Genomic DNA, 19,717 nt, shown 5'->3' with positions numbered 1-19,717 from the left:
TCAGTATATGTTATGTCAGAAATGGGTCCTAATCAAAAAGTCTAGATTTGGATCTCAAACCCCTTAGACTCCTGGGGGTGTTAGTTTCAGGGGTCTTGTTTGGACCTATTATAAAGTCAGAGCAAGAACTTGTTCATCTGTGATCATCTGTGAAATTCAGATCATGATCCTGGTCCACTCTCTGAACATCCCCCAAGTTCAGGAGTGTTTGGATCTAGGTGTGTGGGTTGGGCCCATGTCAATTTCACGCAGCACTTATTATCCAGAAAGATCCCAATGCTCTTAGTTGAACCTGACTCTGAAGCAAGCCCAAGAGTTACCTGGAACAGCAGATCTTTCACTTGAAAAGTCACTTCTGCTTTTGTCCTGTTCCATTCTCCCCAGTGAAGCCAGTGTTCACTTTTGTCCCATATGGTAGGGCCATTTTCATGCCAGCTTTGAGCTCAGCATTGCAAATCAGATCTATAGCAGTAGACTTCTCCCCAGATCCAGATCCACATCCTCTAACACTTGCCTTGTGACCTAGCCATGATGTAAAGAGCCACTTACTTTTTCCCAAGCTGGCGTGCCACATCACAGCGCTTGAATCCTTCAAGGTGATAGAGGCGCTTGGCCAGTCTCTTGGCAGCATCACTATCTGCCTTGCAGCCATTTGCTAATGTGTCTGTGCTGCCATGGTCAAGCTGTTCAGTGCTGCCCATGTCAGAGTCCGAGTCGGAAAGAGTGTCTTTTAAGCTGGCATCACTGCATGGTGAACAGAAAACAATTAAAGAAACAAACGTGGTATTTTCTGGAAACCCCAGAGCTTTGGACAATACAAGCCTTATACCAAATCCCAAACCACTCTATCATTAACGTGTTTTTAGAGAAACATGAGCACCTCATCTCAACGGGCTGCAAGCTGTTTGTCAGAAATCCAAAGGCTGTTTGATCAGACCTGGGTATGATGTTTCCTTTATCAGTCTCAGCATTTGGAAAGTTGGACAACCTCTGAGCTCGCCATCTGGGGACCAACCAGCCAATCAACCCCATAGCTCCATTGGTCTATTCCATGTCATTCAAGCTGCAGGCTAGGTGCCGTACTTCGGCACGTCAGGTATTTTTTCTAAGCAGCTTAATCAGTGTTTAGCCTTGGGTTGGGTGAATTGGTTAAGATATCATATGCAACCACCCAGCCACCATTCCCTTCACCTTCATTCAGCTCCTGTTTGGAGAAATACTTCGGGCATCTCTCCAAAGTGAATTCAGTACTAGGTGAAAGGTGCTGGATTGACAGCCCTGGGGACTGAAGTCTCCTGTCCAGAGAACAAGTCCAGCATGAGCGATCGTCAGTGCAAGTGTACCCAACACTGCCCACCAGTGTGCGTCAGCATGTGAGAGGGGAGTTCAGCCTCTACCCCTCTTGGCCTCGCTGCTGAGATGGCCAGTAAGGGGCCAATTCCTGCTAACTGAGGCAGTGGGTTGCGAGATGTGAACATCTGTCCACCGGGAACTGGACTGAGACCCATCAGCTCATTTCACATTAAGGCACAGAGTTTTTTGGAAAACAGATTTCCCACCCCTTGAAATTTTTTGAGATTTTGAAATTTTTTCTTGTCTGGTATTGGGACAAAAAAAAAACCCAAACAAAACAAAACAAAAAAACTGAATTTTTTTTTGTGAACTGAAAATCCAAAAAAAAGAGAAAAAAAATTAATTTTAGGGCAATCAAAAACATAAATTCAAAACATTTTGTTTTGATGTTGACCTTTATTTTTAAATATAGAATAACAAATTTCTAAATGAAAATAATTTCAAACTGAAAAAAATGAAATGTTTTCTTTTGAAAATGTCAACATGGAACATTTTGAGATTTTTCCAAACATTTATTTTCAATTTTTTTCTAAACAAAATATTCACCCAAGTTCCCATGGGAAATGTTGGCCTTGATGAATTGGCATGTTTTGATTAAATATAGTTAGTCAAAAAATTCCCAGTCAGCTCTACTAAGACACATAACAGCAGTCAGAGTAACAATTCACTAATGGCTTGGACTGCATTTAAGTCAGTAGGCTAGAGATGAAGTCTGCATGCCTCATTCTCCAAACCCATCCATCACTCTCCACTTTGAAATGATTCATAGATACATAGATTTTAAGCTGAGAACATCTGGACATTATGAACATCTAATCTGACTACCTGCATAACACTAGGCCAAAAAAAATTCACCCAATAATTTCTCCACCATGCCCATGACATCTCTTTGAGCTATAGTGGATCCTTTTAGAAAGATATCCAATATTGATTTAAAGACGTCAAGTGACGGAGAATCCAACCCACCCAGTGATGAGCTCCCAAAATCCTAATAACTGGTTCCCTACCGTACCCTCGGCGGCACTTAGGCGGCAGGGTGTGTGTGTGTGTGTGTGTTTTCACTTGCTCCAGGTTTTCAGTGGTATTTCGGCAGCAGGTGAAGACCCCCCCCCCCCCACTGCCAAAGACCCGGTAGGGAACCACGCGGTGAGTACAAGCCCCATGTGCCTGTGTTTCCCCCCCACATCCGAGCCCAACCCACGTCCTGCCCCCCTCATAACCAACAACCCATCAACCCCCCCCGCTCCTTGTCCCCTGATCACCCCCTCCCAATACCCCCCACTCTAACTGCCCCCAAGGACCCCACCCCCTACCCAACTCGCCCCACTCCCTGTCCCCTGACTGCCCTGACCCCATCCACCACCACCCCGAAAGACCCCCAGAACTCCCATGCCTACTCAACCCCCCTGTTTCCCATCCCCTGACCGCCCCCCCAGAACCTCTGCCCCGACCAACCACTCCCTGCCTCTTATCCAACCCCGCCTCCCAGCCCTGGCCTGGCCTCCTTACCATGTTGCTCAGGGCAGCATGTATGGGTGCCGCGTGGCCCGCTGGAGCTCGCAGCCCCACCCCCTTACCATGCCACTCAAAGCAGCAGGAGCTGCAGAGCTGCCCAGAGCGCTGGCGCTGGCGGCTCGGTGCGCTGGGGCTCTGGGGGGGGGGGGGGAGGAGCGAGGGAAGGGTCAGGGGAGCCTCCCCAGTTGGGAGCTCAGGCGGGCCAGACAGGATGGTCCCGCAGGCCGGATGTGGCCCACGGACCGGAGTTTGCCCACCCGCCAGCCCCTTTAATAACCAGTTCTACACCAGCTTCTATATTTAACAAACGGTTCTTGTGAACCAGCTCTAGCTCACCACTGAACCCATCACTAGGTAAGTTGTTCCAATGGTTAATTACATGAAAAATTTAACCCTTATTTCTGGTCTGAATTTGTGTGTCTTCTCTTTCTAATCACTGGATCTCATTATGCATTTTTCTGCTAGATTAGAGCCATCTACTATCAGAAATCTCTTCCCTATTGTAGACTGTGACAACTGCAATTGTTCATGCCGCTTGCATTCATGAATCCCCACTGACTGTGCACCATCTATGATAAGCCTCACCGCGGGAGGTGCTTTAATCAATAGTCCCATGCTGATGGTCCTGAGCTGCCCCTGCTCTCTTCCTTTATCTATGTACTCATAAGACCCTTACCTCTGTAAGAGCTGGGAAGGAGGTGATTAATATATGCTGGGCTAGCATATCTATCTATCTATCTCACATTACTAATATGTATTATCTGCACCATACATATATTAGTATGAATTAAGCACAAATAGCATTAAACGTACATAGTAGCTGCATAGCCTAAATTGGCCTATGCTTTTTATATAACCCTGCTCCTTATGCTAAAAATCCCATAATTCCTTGCATTCACTGAAGTAAGTTTTGGCATACGCAGATACAAACCTTGTCAAAATCAAGATACATTCATTCTATGTCTTAGCACAAGCTAGGTAAGAACCTTCACAGACCAATACCAACAGTGCTGCTATCCGAAACAAAGATAAGGCAGGAACAGAAAAGAAGTTAAGGGTGGGTTGGATTTCAGTGACACATAAATAGATGTGTAATTTGTAAACTCATCCTATAAATACTCCCTTCTGCTTAAGGTGAATGTAACATCACAGCACAAGATGGCTTCCCAGAGACTGGTATCGTATTGAACCTTTCTCCTGTACTATATTGTTATTGTCTTAGAGCAAGAAACCTGACTGACATTAGTTATTTGGCTTTTGAATGTATTTCATAATGAACCAAAGTAGGTTCAAGTAACCGACTATGCAGTTTATCCCCAGAAGTAATCCAGCTGTAATAGGCTGGTGAGTGTGGTCTGCTGGGGAATCATCTCTGTATGTCTAGCCCTGTATTCGAGTCTCAGTACAAATACTCTCTTAACCTGAACATTCCAAAAACCAAATTACCTTCAAGTCCAAATTTTTTTTGCTAAGGGTGAAATGCAACTCATCTGCATAAAGCCCTAGGCCCTGAGCTTTGTGTGGCAGAAGGGGTTGGGTGGGGAGAAGGTTGGGAAGATGAGTTTCACCTGTCGAACCAGGGTCAAGGTGCAGGATTAGATCTCAGCACCATCCTCTTCCCTAGTCAGTGGCTAATACACCCCTCAGCAGGGACCATATCATTCTACACCACTTGCCCCCACTGGCAGGGTCACTGGACCCATGGAAATGTGGACTCTGTGGCCTTGTCTTAGTTTTCCCCGATCCACCCTCTGGGCCAGCCTGTTTACACAGGATTGGTAAAGCCTGTTTCACTGGGAGCCTTGTAATTAACTGAACGTATTTTACGGCACATCCAAACCTGCTCCAGATTTCCCTTTGAGATGTTCACCTCGCCAGCCAACAACAACTACCCTGTGTTGCCTTCTTGTGTAGCGAAGGAAGTTTTGTGCAGCGTGTGCGTCACTTGCTGGCGGTCAAGGGCTTTGCCAGAGAGTCTTGTCTTGTATTTTCTGCCTCTCTGCTCAGGCGGGGGTTCAGCTCTAACCTGAAGTGCTTACATGGCAGGGTGGGTGTTTGCTCTTCTGGGGATATTTTCATCACTGATGCTTTTTCATTCACTTTCTTAATGGCACCGAGTGATCTGCTTTGATCCGCGTCAGTCTGAAGCTAGCTCACTAATCTCTGCTGCTTTTCAAATGCCATTCAATGGCTCTGCTGTCCTGGTGAATCTGTTTGCACAGATTAGCCCTTGTTCTGGAAGCAACTTTTTTTTAACTGCATCTGAAGTTGGGACTCAGGGAAGTGAGGGGCTGATAGTGCTGAGCTGGCCCCAGCAATGGAAAGGGAGAAGGGGCTATAAACTGTAATGACTCCACCTCTCCCTCTAGGGCACCAGGTCAGCAGAAGACAATGGACTAAGGGTAAGGCCAGGGCGATCAAGGGGGTAATGGGCACCTGAAACCATTTTAGAGAGACTTGCTCACCCCCATGCATTTTAATACTGATCTGAAACTCTTGTCCTGCTTCCCTCACCTCTCCCAGCTCTGCCAGTCTCTAGACTCCCTCTCCAGTCCCAGCCCCATAAAGGTCGGTCAATGCACCGTGATCATGCCCAGCAGGATTGTTTGGGGCTGAACCATGCCCAGTATTTGACAGGTTTGTAATGCACACAGATGGGGGCTGGGAGGACACCTTCAGACTCATTTTCACTCGTGACCCAAATAGGAGTCAGTATTATTCCATTCTCGCTCTAAGTCCAGCCTCACTGGCCACTAGGGTGTGCTGCAGAGTCAGGCTATCTGTAGCGGGGGGTAGTAGGGTGCAGTTACGTTCAGTGGGTGGGAGAATGTTTTAGCCTTTGAGTTGGCATTATGTGTGCCAACTTACAATGTGTTCTAAGTACTAATTGTGTATGTGCCTGCAGTCGAAGACAGAGGTTGTATAAGCCACACAAATAAATGGGTGTTGAGTGGATAGATGTCTGATCCCATGGTCCATAGCCCTTTGCAATAATAAAACCACCCCCAAAATCCATAATAGGAACACAATTGGCAGACAAAGAGGAGAGCTGGCAAAGCAGGTGTCAAACAAGCCGAACAAATGCCCCTTAGTAAATGAGTCCATACAAGAGGAGGCAAGTGCAGAAAGTCCTGATCCAGGCTGTGCTCAGCCCTTGGCAGGACTGAGCTCCCAAAGCAGCCACATTTAGGAAGCACAAATGGAAGAAGAGGTGAACCCAAGCATAAGGCACTGATGAAACACAGCAGCTCAGATGGGGATGAGGGGGGTTACCTGAATTCATTTGCCTAACTAAGCTGGACTGGAAGTCTGAGAAGCTTTAAAGGCCAAGGCCCCGATTTCAAGGAGTGCTACAATTGCTTTTGACCATGCTGGCAGTGCAAAGCAGCCCTGAAGCTGGCAGATCTGGCCACTTGAGGCTCCCCTTTCTAAGGGAATCCAGGGGGGCACAGAGTCACCATAGAGGCTCCTATGATGCTCCCATCCTGGTTGCTTCAGGGCATCTGAATAATCTGTGGGTGCCTTAATGACCCTGTGGAGCCATAATGTATGCCAGGGATCAGACTGGCACTTAGAGGCCACAGAATCTGGGTAACACAGAGGTGAGCTATGTCTCCCATGGATGTGTGCTCCTTGGCCAACCAGGGAATGCCAGCGTAAGGGCAAACCATGTCCCTATGCAGTGGATGCTCAGTCATTACATGTGCAAACCTCATGAAGTCAGTGACAGGTTTACTTGAGTAGGGACTGACTCAATACAGAGTGAAGACATCGTGATTTGGCTGAAGGGCCAAATCCTGCCCAATGGTACGTGTGCACAGTCACACTGACTTCAATGGGAGCTGTAAGCCTATACTGGGTGTGATTCCTCCACCCTGCCCTCTGGTGAATGGAAGAATAATGTAGCTCCCTACACTTGCAGGACTTAGTTTCCTACGTCGGCCACATTACACAGCATCAGCATCTATAATTCAGACTGACCCCATTTCCTTGTGTTACGGCTATTCCTCTTGTAAGTGACTTTCCCCTTCAGATTGCAGCATCCTTCATGCTCACCAAGAGCTCTGTGGTCATATGGAAAATAGTCTGTATATGCCTAGCCTTATCCTGGGCCGGGGTCCTACTATAAAAGAGGTAATGATGACAGGTGTCACCTCCTGATAAATACTGATTGTTAATTGTGGCATGTACTCAGGGAAGCACAAAGGAGAATGCTGGCTTACTAATAATAATCTGTAGTATCCAGGAGCTCCAGTTAGGTTTATGGGCCTCCCACTGTGCTAGGTGCTGTACAAACACAGAACAAAATGACACTCCCGGCCTCAGAATTCACAGTCTGCCTTACCTGATGGAGTTAATAAGCTTCAAGGCGTCTTCCTCAGCTCCATCAATGTGGAATCCATTAGGGATATTTTTCAAGGATAACCGGCTGAGCACATTCTCCGACCTGCTGCTGGTAATCGAGTGCCTCAGAGGGCTCCCCAAATCCTCCTCTGCTGGCTTCGCGGCTGCCTGCTCTTGCTTCTCTGCCGCCATGTGTTGCAGGGCTCCTTTCTGCTGGGCAACCAGTTTCTGTTCTAACAGTTCAGGACTTTCCTTGACCCTTTGCTGAATCAGCGGAGTGAGCGGAGCCTCAAAACTGACACAGCTGTCTGTCTCATCCGTGAGGGAGAGCACGTCCAGGGAGTCCAGGCTGCTGTAGTACGTGCCCTTCATAAGGTCGGACTCCACAATTTTTTCAAAGGTAGAGCTGAATCCATCCCTGATGTCTTTCAATTGCAACTCTTCCTTGTCATCCTCCGTGCAACTTTGCTTGGCTTCTCCAGCTGCAAACCTGGAACACAAGGGCAGACGTGAGAAATGTTACTCTTGCAGGTTCAAGGTGTACATGACTAGAAGAAGGATGGCACAGTGGCGTGAGGACTAGCCTAGGAGCCAGGTGCAGCTCCCTGCTCTGTCCCAGACCCCCTGTGTGACTGCAGGCAGGTTTGAGGGCACAGAAGGAGTGAGGTGCCTAAGTCCCTGTTCTGGGACCACCGTGATGCACAAATCTCCCTCTGCAGGTACCTAAACTCCCTCAGTTCCTGCATTTTTGCAGTAGACATTCCCTTGCTGGCTGTGTTTCTGCCACTGGGCACATGCATTACTGACTCTCTCTAGGTGCCTGGGCACCTGCCTTCACTTCAGCCCCAGAGCAATTCACTAACCGGGGAAGACAGGCACTCAGCTGCTTAAGGCGCATGCAGGGCCCTATCCGGTAAGTGTCTTCAGAGGCCAGCACCAGATCAGGCCCCTCAGGCAAGCTCACACAAAAGAGCAAGGGTTGGGGAGAGGGAGGCAGAAGGACCTCCCTCCTAGCTTTTAGCCCAGGGTTAGGGTACTCACCTGGGATGTGGGAGATCCCAAGTTCAAATCCCCCCCTGCAAAAGGATCTGCCACTTCTGTGGTGAGTACACTAACCACTGGGCTATAGGATATTCTGAGGTGGGGCTGCCTCCGTCTCTCCTGCTGAAGCCATTGCACTGTGGACAAATACCTGAAGAGTCATTGGAGCAGGGGGCCTGGATCGCTCACCTGCTAGGCGAGTGCTCTACCCACCAGGCTATAGAGCCATTCTCATGCTTGTGCTCACTCTCTGGCCTGAATGACTCTTTGAGAGAGTGAGATTTTGAGCAGTTATGGGCTCAGAGCCAGTACTCTGAGCTCCACAATCCAGAACTTGGGAATGCTAGGTCCAGCTGCACAGCTGACCCCAATCTTTATAATGGGCCGAGCCAAACCCACAGATCCGAACCAGGGAAATTTGCATCAGAATTTCTGACTGGTCCCAGCTCCATAATGGACTGAAGCTAACCTGTACCCCTGGCTCCCGGGACTCTGGTGAAGCTCAGATTTAAACTTCCCTACTGACTCTGTCTCCATGATAACAGCACACCCAAAATCCTCAAACCGCAGCTCTGAAGAGCACCGAACTCTAGCTCTAGATCAGAACGCTGTGGGTCAGACCTGTCTCTGCCTTCACGTGATCATGGTCTCATTTTCAAGCCAACTTGGGCTAGTTTATGCCTTTGTCTCAAAATCATGGCAAACACTAATAGTGTCGGGGAAACCTGGCAATTCTGACTAAGTTTGGCTTTGAATCTTTGGGTTCATTCAAGTACAAAACTCAACACAAAACCCAAGAGGTGCAGCGGAACTCAAATGGGCAAAGTGCTGTGTTGGAAGCCCCTGAGCGGGGAAAGTGCCAGTTTTTGCACAGAGTGAGCAGAAATAAAAGTGCTGAAATATTGCTCCTGCAGTATTGCCGGCCTGTCTGAAATACCCTGGGAATCTCATGAGATTCCCAGCTCATCTTCCAGCAAAAGCCATTCACACTTACGTGTGCTGGAGCGGGGCTGCCTTTTAGCACCGTGATCCAGGTGGAAAAGCCAGGGGGTGATCGATGCATTTTTTTCTTTCCCTACTGTGTTTCTCGGCGCTGTCTCATTATCATACCAGATCTGGCTCACATCCTAATGATTGCAGCCCAGCTTTCTAGAGGGAACATGCCTTCCTGAGATGGGAGTACTGTGGATGCCTCAGAGCCAAAGATACTGCTGACTCTGGTGACCCAGAAAACTTGTATGAATGGGTGCAAGTCCAGCTATCGTTATTACATTTCTGGTAACACCTCAAGGCAGACATCTAGGAAGATACAATCCCTGCTCAAGCCCCCTGCTCAGCCAGGGTCCACAGACCAGTCAACATTTGATAGCATCCCCCCTATGGTCAACCCCTGCTAGGAGATGCTAGGGATTTGGAATGAGTTTTCTACTACAGGGAAAACCAGGTTTGTTTGAACCATACCCTTTTCAAACCTCAGGGCGTGAGACCCAAGAGAATGTGGTTCTGACACAGATTTTGCAAACTCATTATGAGCCAAACCTGAAAGAGAGATCACAGCACTTTCCAGGAGTCCTGACTGCCAGCTCTGTTTTGGACAATGAACGTATACCATCTATAAACATCTTCTTGTGCAGAAATAGCCAATATTGCAAGATGGCCCAGCAGCCTTGTGGGATAACTTGGTTGCTGACTTTGGGAAAGGTATTCCCACATACAGGAGCAAGCAAACCAGAATGTATGGCCTGGTCTACACTAAGCGTTTAAACCGGTTTTAGGAGCGTAAAAACGATTTAACGCCACACCCGTCCACACTGAGAGGCCCTTTATATCGATATAAAGGGCTCTTTAAATCAATTTCTGTTCTCCTCCCTAACGAGAGGAGTAGCGCTAGTATCGGAATTACCATATCGGATTAGGGTTAGTGTGGCCGCAGATCGACGGTATTGGCCTCCGGGTGGTATCCCACAGTGTACCACTGACCGCTCTGGAAAGCAATCTGAACTCGGATGCAGTGGCCAGGTAGACAGGAAAAGCCCCGCGAACTTTTGAATATTTCCTGTTTGCCCAGCGTGGAGCTCCGATCAGCACGGGTGGCGATGCAGTTAAAAATCAAAATAAAGAAAGAGCTCCAGCATGGACCATGCGGATGTGATTGCTGTAAGGGCAGGCAAATCTGTTCTATCAGCGCTCCGTTACAGAAGATGAAATTCAAAATCATTTTTAAAAAATCTCCAGACAGACACCATAGCAGGGACTCAGCGCACTGCTGCGTGACAAGCGTAACGGAAAGCCAAAGAATCAAATGGACGCTCATGGAGGGGGGACTGGAGCGGGGACTGGAGGACTCAAGCAATCCCACAGTGCCTGCAGTCTCCGAAAAGCATTTGCATTCTTGGCTGAGCTCCAAATGCTTCTAGGGTCAAACACAGTGTCCGCGGTGGTTCAGGGCATAGCTCGGCAATTTACACACCCCCCCCACCCACCCCCAGAAGTGAAAGGGAAAACAATCCTCTCTTGACTCTTTTACATGTCACCCTATCTTTACTGAATGCTGCAGATAGACGCGATGCTGCAGCACTCAACACCAACATCCTTGCTCCCCCCCCACCATGGGTGGCTGATGGTACAATATGGCTGATATCCATCGTCATCATCAGCCTATTGGTACATGGGGCAGTGCAAAAGGACTGGTAACCATGCTGACTAGCATCAGTGAGGTCGATCAAGGGCGTCTGCTCCTAATTTTTCCTGGTAGATGGTGCAATATGGCTGGTAACCGTCTTCATCATAGCAACAGGGGGCTGAGCTCCATCAGCCCCCACCCTTCATGTGTAAAGAAAAGATTCAATTGCCCCTGGACTAGCAGCGGGATGCTGGGCTCCTCTCCTCCACACTGCTTAATGTCCTGTCTGGACTATCATAGCAGCTGGAGGCTGCCTTCCACTCATTTCTCACTAACAAGTCACTGTGTCTTATTCCTGCATTCTTTATTACTTCATCACACAAGTGGGGGGACAATGCTACGGTAGCCCAGGAAGGCTGGGGGAAGAACGGAATCAACAGGTGGGGTTGTTGCAGGAGCACCCCCTGTGAATAGCATACAGCTCATAATTTCTGCAACATCTGACACAGAGCAGCTGTGCTCTCTGGTTCTATGATACAGTGGTTCTCTAGTACACTTGCCCATATTCTAGGCAGGACTGATTCTATTTTTAGATACCAAAAAGGAGGAATTGACTCAGGGAGTCATTCCCAATTTTGGCTTTTGCACCCCTGGCTGATCTCAGCCAGGGGCACTTATGACAGCAGCAAATGGTGCAGTGCAAAAGGACTGGTAACCATGATCATCTTATTACCAATTTATGGCATGGTAGATGGTACAGTATGGCTGGTAACCATCTCTGCTGTCATGCAAAAGCAAAAGCATGCTGCTGTGTAGCTCTGCTGAATCGCCTCTGTCAGCGGCATCTAGTACACATACGGTGACAGTCACAAAAGGCAAAACAGGCTCCATGATTGCCATGCTATGGCATCTGCCAGGGCAATCCAGGGAAAAAAGGCGCAAAATGCTTGTCTGCCGTTGCTTTCCCAGAGGAAGGAGTGACTGACGACATTTACCCAGAACCACCTGCGACAATGATTTTTGCCCCATCAGGCACTGGGATCTCAACCCGGAAATTCCAAGGGGCGGGGGAGGCTGCGGGAACTATGGGATAGCTACGGAATAGCTACCCACAGTGCAACGCTCCAGAAATCGACGCTAGCCTCGGACCGATTTAATGTGCTTAGTGTGGCCGCGCGCAATCGATTTTATAAAATCTGTTTTGCTAAACCAGTTTATGTAAATTCGGAATAATCCCATAGTATAGACGTACCCTATATAGCACAGACACACACCCCCGCCCACAGTGGAAAACGCTAGGATGTTATTCTACAAGGCTGGGACGGACTCTCACAAGAACACAGCCCCAAATTCAGACGTCAGGGTGAAATGTAGGGATTCAGATCTGAATGCCCCCAACCTCAAACTTCTCAGGGTTGGTTCTGTGCCCACACCCCTACTGTGCCAATCTCTCTGACCATGCCCAGCCAGCCCTGCACTCTGCTCCTTCCTGCATAGAATTGTACTGTTTGCTCCAGGGTTAATATTTCCCTTCTTCTCAAGAAGAAGGTGATTTAGCGCCAGTGTATGTTGTCGAGCCTTAAATAAATAAGCTGTGATAAATGAGTGCTGCTCCCCAGCAGGGAACATGTTAATGAGCTACAGGTGGAGCCGGATAATAAGGAACCTGGGCTAACATTTTCCCATCAGCATCATACTATTGCCAACTGAGCTAATGAGCAAATAAAGCCCAAGGACAGCAATTTTAGACGGTTTTTAAAAAATATATATACCCAATACGTACCCACCGGTGTCATGGACACCCACCGGTGTCATGGAGAGAGGGTATGGGGATGACAGGGGGGCTGGAACAATTTGTACAGTGGGGGTGCTGCGAGCCATTGAACCAAACTGTAAACCCTGTGTATGATGGAAACCACTTCAAGCCAGGGGTTGCGGCAGCACCTCCCTAGTACCCCTAGTTCCAGCACCTCTGGCAGGAGATCTCCTTTCACAGCACAAATAGAGCTCTCTGCTTTTCTCTGCTGGTTCCTGGTTCTGCTGAAGACGAACAGGAGAGGGCAGCATTGGGCAGGAGTTTCTCCATGAGATCCAGAGCCTTTCTGCGCTGACTGACCATGTGAACAAAGGGACTTGGTGACTGGGCCCATGGGGTCTCAAAGGAATGCATGCACAGGGCTATTACAGCAGGAGTCCCGTGTACTGTAAAAGTCCTTATTGCCCTTTGAATGGGGAAGGAAAGGGATGCCAGGTCAGCACGGCACTGGTCAAGTTCAAATCCATTACGCTCCCAACAGCACTGTCAGCTGGCTCTCAATACTGGGGCCTTGTTAATGCAGTGCCATTGTTTAGTGGTGTTAATTTAGCTGCAGAGAACAGCCCATACTCAGTAAATAGATACTTTTACCTTCATCATCCATCCCTTACCACGAATCCACAGATTTCCAGCCTTGTAGTCATGCTGGTGACGACTTTTCAATGCACGCTTAAAACGGACTGTAGTCATTTCAGCATCCGAGGAAATGCTGCGATGCTGGTAGGCAGCTGGTGTCCGTACTACGAGGCCATACCACTCATCCCTGCTTGAAAGCTGCGAGGGCACTGAGACTGATGTTTTGCCACTAACACACTACTATCAACCTGGGACTGATTATGCCCCGATGTGTCATACAACTGCCCATGAACAAACACTGTGAACTCAAATCCAACCCTCATCAAGTGTTTCATCCTGAAGCCTGTTTATGGACAAAGCGCCATTCCAACACCAAATCTGACTGACTGAAGCATGATCCGGTTTTGAAATCTTATGCTGCGGCCATGCAGGAAGCAGTGAAGGCTTCTTTGCCTCTGCCTCTGTGACGGGCCTGACAGGGGACGTGTTCTGGGTCATCTGGTTAATTGGAGCTGTTTGCACCAAATGACAAAACCAAGAACTTTTCATTGGGAGGGGCTTTCAAACCAAGGACTGTACAAAAAAGCTTGACTGAGAGTTCTGCCTCAGTGGAAGTGGCTCCTGGGGGGCCACACGCAGAGTCCTCTCTGCTTGCGTTGAAGCCCCAGAGGTTTGCAGGAGTTCTGGTGGTGCTGTAGGATGTGCCATTTGCTGCCAGTGCTTTAGGTCTATGTCCCTATGACGCCAGCAGAGTTATGTCACCTAGAGTGTCGGTTTCCCAAAAGGAAACAATGGTTAGAGTCCTGCTTCAAAAGCCATCACGTGCCATGAGTAAGGCTAAGATTTTGTCATTGTTATTTTTAGTGAAAGTAACGGACAGATCGAAAAAAATAATTCACAGAAGCCGTGACCTGTCTGTGACTTTTGCTGCTGCAGCTCCATAGTTTCCACTGCCACTGTGGTGGCTGGGAGCTGTGGGGTTCTCCCTCTTCCTGCGGCAGCTGGAAGCTACAAGGGGTGCCCCCCTCTGCCCATGGCAGCTGAGAGCTGCAGGGTGACCATATTTCCCAAAATGAAAACAGGACACCCCCAGCTACTTGCCCGAGCCTCTCCCACCTCCACCCCCAGCAAGGCTGTCAATGGAACAGAGTCCCCTGTCGCAGGAACCCTGTCGAGGCCCTGCTGGCTGCCAGCTCCAGTCCCTCGGCCCCTAGGACTGAAGCACAAAATGTCACGGAGGTCTCAGATTCCATGACTTCTGTGACCTCTGTGACAAATGTAACCTTAACCATAAGCAATTTCTCCAGCTATCACCTCATCTGGAATCTCCCATCTTTGTGGGACGTTATGGAGAACGTGGTGGCTGAACAACCAGCAATCCTGAGATTCTTTGGGGCTCTTCAGACCTAGTATGCCACTGAGGCTGAGCTGGTGGGTGTGTGGATGGTCCCACCCCTGGAGATGGATGAAGTTTGGAGGTCCACATTCATTCTTTTAGATCTATCACTATCACCTGCCTTTCATGCCATTGACCACAAGGTGATTTTGATACGTCTCCTAGCAGAGGTTGACCATGTGGGGGATGCTATCAAAGGTTGACTGGTCTGTGGACCCTGGCTGAGCAGGGGGCGTGAGCAGGGGCTTCTTTGGACTGGTTCTATCCCTTTTTTCTGAAAGCATCCAAAGGGTGGTCCTGGGCATTTGTTCTTGGACCCCAAGGGCACTGTCCTGTGGGGTGCCTAGGGATTCCACATGGGGAATTATTAGCTAAATTGGAAAAGATGGGGATCAATATGAAAATTGAAAGGTGGATAAGGAACTGGTTAAAGGGGAGACTACAAGGGGTCTTACTGAAAGGTGAATTGTCAGGCTGGAGGGAGGTTACTAGTGGAGTTCCTCAGGGATCAGTTTAGGGATCAATCTTATTTAATCTTTTTTTATTACTGACCTTGGCACAAAAAGTGGGAATGTGCTAATAAAGTTTGCGGATGACACAAAGCTGGGAGGTATTGCCAATACAGAGAAGGATCGGGATATCATACAGGAAGATCTGGATGACCTTGTAAACAGGAGTAATAGTAATAGGATGAAATTTAATAGTGAAAAGTGCAAGGTCATGCATTTAGGGATTAATAACTAGAACTATTGTTATAAGCTGGGGAGGCATCAGTTGGAAGTAACAGAGGAGGAGAAGGACCTTGGAGTATTGGTTGATCACAGGATGACTATGAGCCGCCAATGTGATATGGCCGTGAAAAAAGCTAATACGGTCTTGGGATGCATCAGGCGAGGTATTTCCAGTAGAGATAAGGAGGTGTTAGTACCATTATACAAGGCACTGGTGAGACCTCATCTGGAATACTGTGTGCAGTTATGGTCTCCCATGTTTAAGAAGGATGAATTCAAACTGGAACAGGTTCAGAGAAGGGCTATTAGGATGATCCAAGGAATGGAAAACCTGTCATATAAAAGGAGACTCAAAGAGCTTGGCTTGTTTAGCCTAACCAAAAGAAGGCTGAGGGGAGATATGATTGCTCTCTATAAATATATCAGAGGAATAAATACCAGGGAGGGAGAGGAATTATTTAAGCTCAGTACCAATGTGGACACAAGAACAAATGGAAATAAATTGGCTATCAGGAAGTTTAGACTTGAAATTAGACGAAGGTTTCTAACCATCAGAGGAGTGAAGTTCTGGAACAGCCTTCCAAGGGGAGTAGTGGGGGCAAAAGACATATCTGGCTTCAAGACTAAGCTTGGTAAGTTTATGGAGGGGATGGTATAATGGGATAGCCTAATTTTGGCAATTAATTTGTCTTTGACTACTAGCGGTAAATATGCCCAATGGCCTGTGATAGTATGTTAGATGGGGTGGGATCTGAGTTACTACAGAGAATTCTTTCCTGGGTGTCTGGCTGGTGAGTCTTGCCCACATGCTCAGGGTTTAGCTGATCACCATATTTGGGGTCGGAAAGGAATTTTCTTCCAGGGCAGATTGGCAGAAGCTCTGGGGGTTTTTTTGCCTTTCTCTGCAGCGTGGGGCACGGGTCACTTGCTGGAAGGTTCTCTGCACTTTGAAGTCTTTAAACCATGATTTGAGGACTTCAGTGGCTCAGACACAGGTTTGATACAGGAGTGGGTGGGTGAGATTCTGTGGCCTGCGTTGTGCAGGAGGTCAGACTCGATGATCATAATGGTCCCTTCTGACCGTAAAGTCTATGATTCTATGATTCACTTTGTCACCCCTCCTGATGGGGCCTTTACACGGGTTAATGAGAACACATGAGGGGGCAGCTCTCAGCTTTATATCTTCTTCTCTTCTAACCCAGCTGGTCAGGGCTGGTGCAAGGAAGTTTAGCGCCCTAGGCGAAACTTCCACCTTGCGCCACCCCCCCACCTAGCTAACCCCACCCACCGCCCCTCCGTGGCAGCTAACCTTGCCCACCCACCCCTCCCACCAGAGGAGCCCCCCTGTGGCAGCTAACCCAGCGCACCACCTCCCCACCCGGGGCACCATGCCCGCAGCAGCTACCCACCCCTTGCAGCTAACCCCGCCTGGGGAGCCCTCCCCCATGGAAGCTAACACCGCCCCCTCCACAGCAGCTAACATCGCCCTCCCACCCCCCTCCGTGGCAGCTAACCCTGCCCAGGGAGCCCGCCCCAGCTCACCTCCGCTCCGCCTCCTCCACTGAGCATGCCAGCGCCGCTCTAATTCTCCTCCCCTCCTAGGCTTATGGTGCCAATTGGAGGAGAATTAGAGCGGTGGCTGTGTGCTCAGCGGAGGAGGCAGAGTGGAGATGATCTGGGGCGGGGAGCGGTTCCCCTGTGCGCGCCCCCGTTACTGCGGGTGGCCCTCCCTGCGCCCCCCCACCCCAGCTCACCTCCACTCCACCTCCTCGCCTGACCGGGCTTTTAGGCGCCCTCAACCACTAGGCGGCCGCCTAGTTCACCTAGTGGTTGCACCGGCCCTGAAGCTTTTATGTGATGAAGGGTTTCAGGTGGTGTCGAACTGAGTCTGGGGCTCAGGTGAGCATGAGCTCCCTGAGACTCAAAGGAGACTAGATTGGGATAAAGCTTGTAGAATGGGAAGGAAAAGGAGATGGCAGCGATTGTGCCATCGCCCTTTACCTGGCAGTCCTGCTGGAGCGTGGCTGTGATTGTCTCATGTGCATCTTATCAGCCATGCTTGCTATGGAGATTACAGCCTTTCTTTCAGATGTAGACCTCCCGGCCTATGTCACAGTGGCAGGATGGTCGTAATGTGCTCCCCACCCAGACGCACCATCAAAGTGGTCAGAAAACCCGGCTAGCCCAGAATGCAACACCCACCTAGGAAGCAACGCACCTCCCTAGGAGCACATCAGGCCTGCTGACCCCAGGATTTCTAGAGGAAGGGGAAAGGGTTGGTTTTGGCCTTTCGTACCCAGCATGATTTGAGTCCCAGTGACTTGAAAGGTGCCTCACTCTCTGTGTGGCACCCTGGCAGGCTAGGTCAGCTCAATGCTTGAGTGAACAGCCCCCTCTAGGTATAAATGGGAAGAGGCTGGCAGCAGAGTGTGATCAGTCCAATACTCCTGATGCGGGAGATCACTTCCTTCGTAGTCCCACAGCCTGTGGCCAGCCTGCAAACCCACCTGTTTCCCCAGGCTTTTCTTTTGGGGGGAAAGGAAGGTAGGTTAGGAAGGGGACTTGGGAGGGGGATTGTGTGTGTGCTGGGAGCTCAGGATGGGGATGGCAGAGTGGTCTCCTGACCTACTGACCAGCTCTGTTAGTGATCATGGATAAAGCTCCCACGGCACTAGATGGCCTTTTATAAATACATGAACTAAGGAAGCAGGGAGCCCTGGACTGCACTGACAGCATGTTAGTGCTGTGTTTGCAGCAAGATGTGGCAGAGGAAAAGCCGGTGTGAAGGGTGGGTGCCACCATGTCCCATTGCAGGAAAGGGATACATAGGGCCATGCAAAATGTTTGCAAACAGCCCAGGCCCCATTCAAATTCAGGGCCAGGGCAGGTTTGTCTGCGTTTGGAGACACCAGCCCAAGTTCCCAGACAGCTTGTGCAAGAATGCCCAAGCAGCCAGCAATACAAAGTAGCATCCCCCTTCCAGTGCTTTCCTCCCCCAGACCGCAGCAGCCTCCCACCTGCTGCTGGAAGTCTTTGGCAGGGGCCTGAGCGACCTCCTGCTCTACCTGGGGGTTATGTAGGCCCTTTACAACCTTTCCTGGGGCCTCAGGTGGTTCTCTGCCTCCTGCTGGCATGACTGCTGCTTCTTGAACTCCCAGTGTCTTCTGGGGCAGGTGGATGAATCCATACCCCTGGCTGCTTCAACCGTGGGGGACCATTCCCAGGCCAGCCAGTCCCCTACTGAGTGCAGGGCACAGGTGCCTCAGAATCCCTGAGGCGATCGCTAAGGAATCCTGGAGTTCCCTAGCAACTGCTTGCTGGCTGGGTGCCCCATAATCCCTAGCTTGTGGCTGCCTAGCTACCATGTGTGGGTGATGACGTGTCTCTATCCTTGCCGTCTGGAGAGCCCTGGCAAGCAGTGGGAGGGGGCACTTCCCAACTGCCAGGATGGTGTCTGGGGATCAGCCTGACCCCAAGCAGATCTTGTAAGGACTAGGGAGGCAGCAGCTACTCCAGGCAGACCCCCAAGAGTTTGCTCGGGGCATGGTCAAGCAATCACCCAGCCTCCCTGCCAACCTGCAGGAGTTGAGGGGGGTGACCAGCCTCAGCTGGAGAGGGAGAGGGGCCCCCTGCAGACAGCAGAGATGAGATGGGAAGGTGTATTGGTATCATAGCTACTGGAGATGGAGAAGGCCTTTTAGGTCACCTAGGACCATGCCCTCACAGACTCAGCCAGGGCTCATGCTGTTTTGGGCACACGTGTTCAGTTCATTCGTTGGGGGACTGGACTGGTTGATAGCTAGGTCAGATACTGCATGGCCATGGCATGGTTCTCCTTGCCTATCCTGAATCTCTGGAGCAGTGGTTCTCAACCCACGGCCCAATCAGCACACAGCTGCGGCCCATGTGACATCCTCAGGGCCACACAGGTAGTATATATATCATGTGGGTGAGGCCCACAAACACAGAGAGCTGTGCAGATACAAAATTTGTATCCACATCCAATCTGTGATCCGCAAAAATGGTCTGTGGATATTCACGGATTTGCAGGGCTCTAATCTAGACCTCCATCAAAGGTAAGAGCTTCTTGTATGACTGCTAGAGCCAATGTAGTACATAAGGGCTTCTTTCCTTCTTTCGGCACCTCTCAGGGCATGGCTCAATGCCTGCTGGAGTCAGTGGAAGGACTCCTATCGACTTCAGTGGGTGTTGGATCAGGCCCTTAGCCCCCCTCCCCCAGCACATAGGCTCAGCCTCGCTGGCCTCCCACTGATGTCTAAGGAGTATAATTCAGAGCAGAATCCAGGCCACTCATCTTGAAT

The 19,717-nt window shown here is 49.6% G+C and overlaps 1 protein-coding gene across 2 annotated transcripts in view; it reads right to left on the bottom strand.

Annotated features, from left to right (window-relative positions):
* PSD2 (pleckstrin and Sec7 domain containing 2) overlaps positions 1-18,663 on the bottom strand; it is an 87,437-nt gene extending 68,774 nt beyond the window's left edge. For both annotated transcript variants that reach the window (XM_039485215.1, XM_039485216.1), the window contains exons 1-3: positions 18,488-18,663; positions 7,214-7,702; positions 550-744 (exon numbers count right to left, since the gene is read on the bottom strand). In XM_039485215.1, coding sequence (XP_039341149.1) covers positions 550-744; positions 7,214-7,702; positions 18,488-18,582 — 779 coding nt within the window. In that variant the 5' untranslated portion in view covers positions 18,583-18,663. The remainder of the gene's footprint in view (positions 1-549; positions 745-7,213; positions 7,703-18,487) is intronic.
* Positions 18,664-19,717: the final 1,054 nt, after the last annotated feature.

Source organism: Mauremys reevesii, linkage group 8, assembly GCF_016161935.1.
Source record: "Mauremys reevesii isolate NIE-2019 linkage group 8, ASM1616193v1, whole genome shotgun sequence".
NCBI classification, from domain to species: domain Eukaryota; kingdom Metazoa; phylum Chordata; order Testudines; family Geoemydidae; genus Mauremys; species Mauremys reevesii.
Note: the sequence above shows the minus strand (reverse complement) of the source record. Positions and strands in the feature narration are given on the sequence as shown.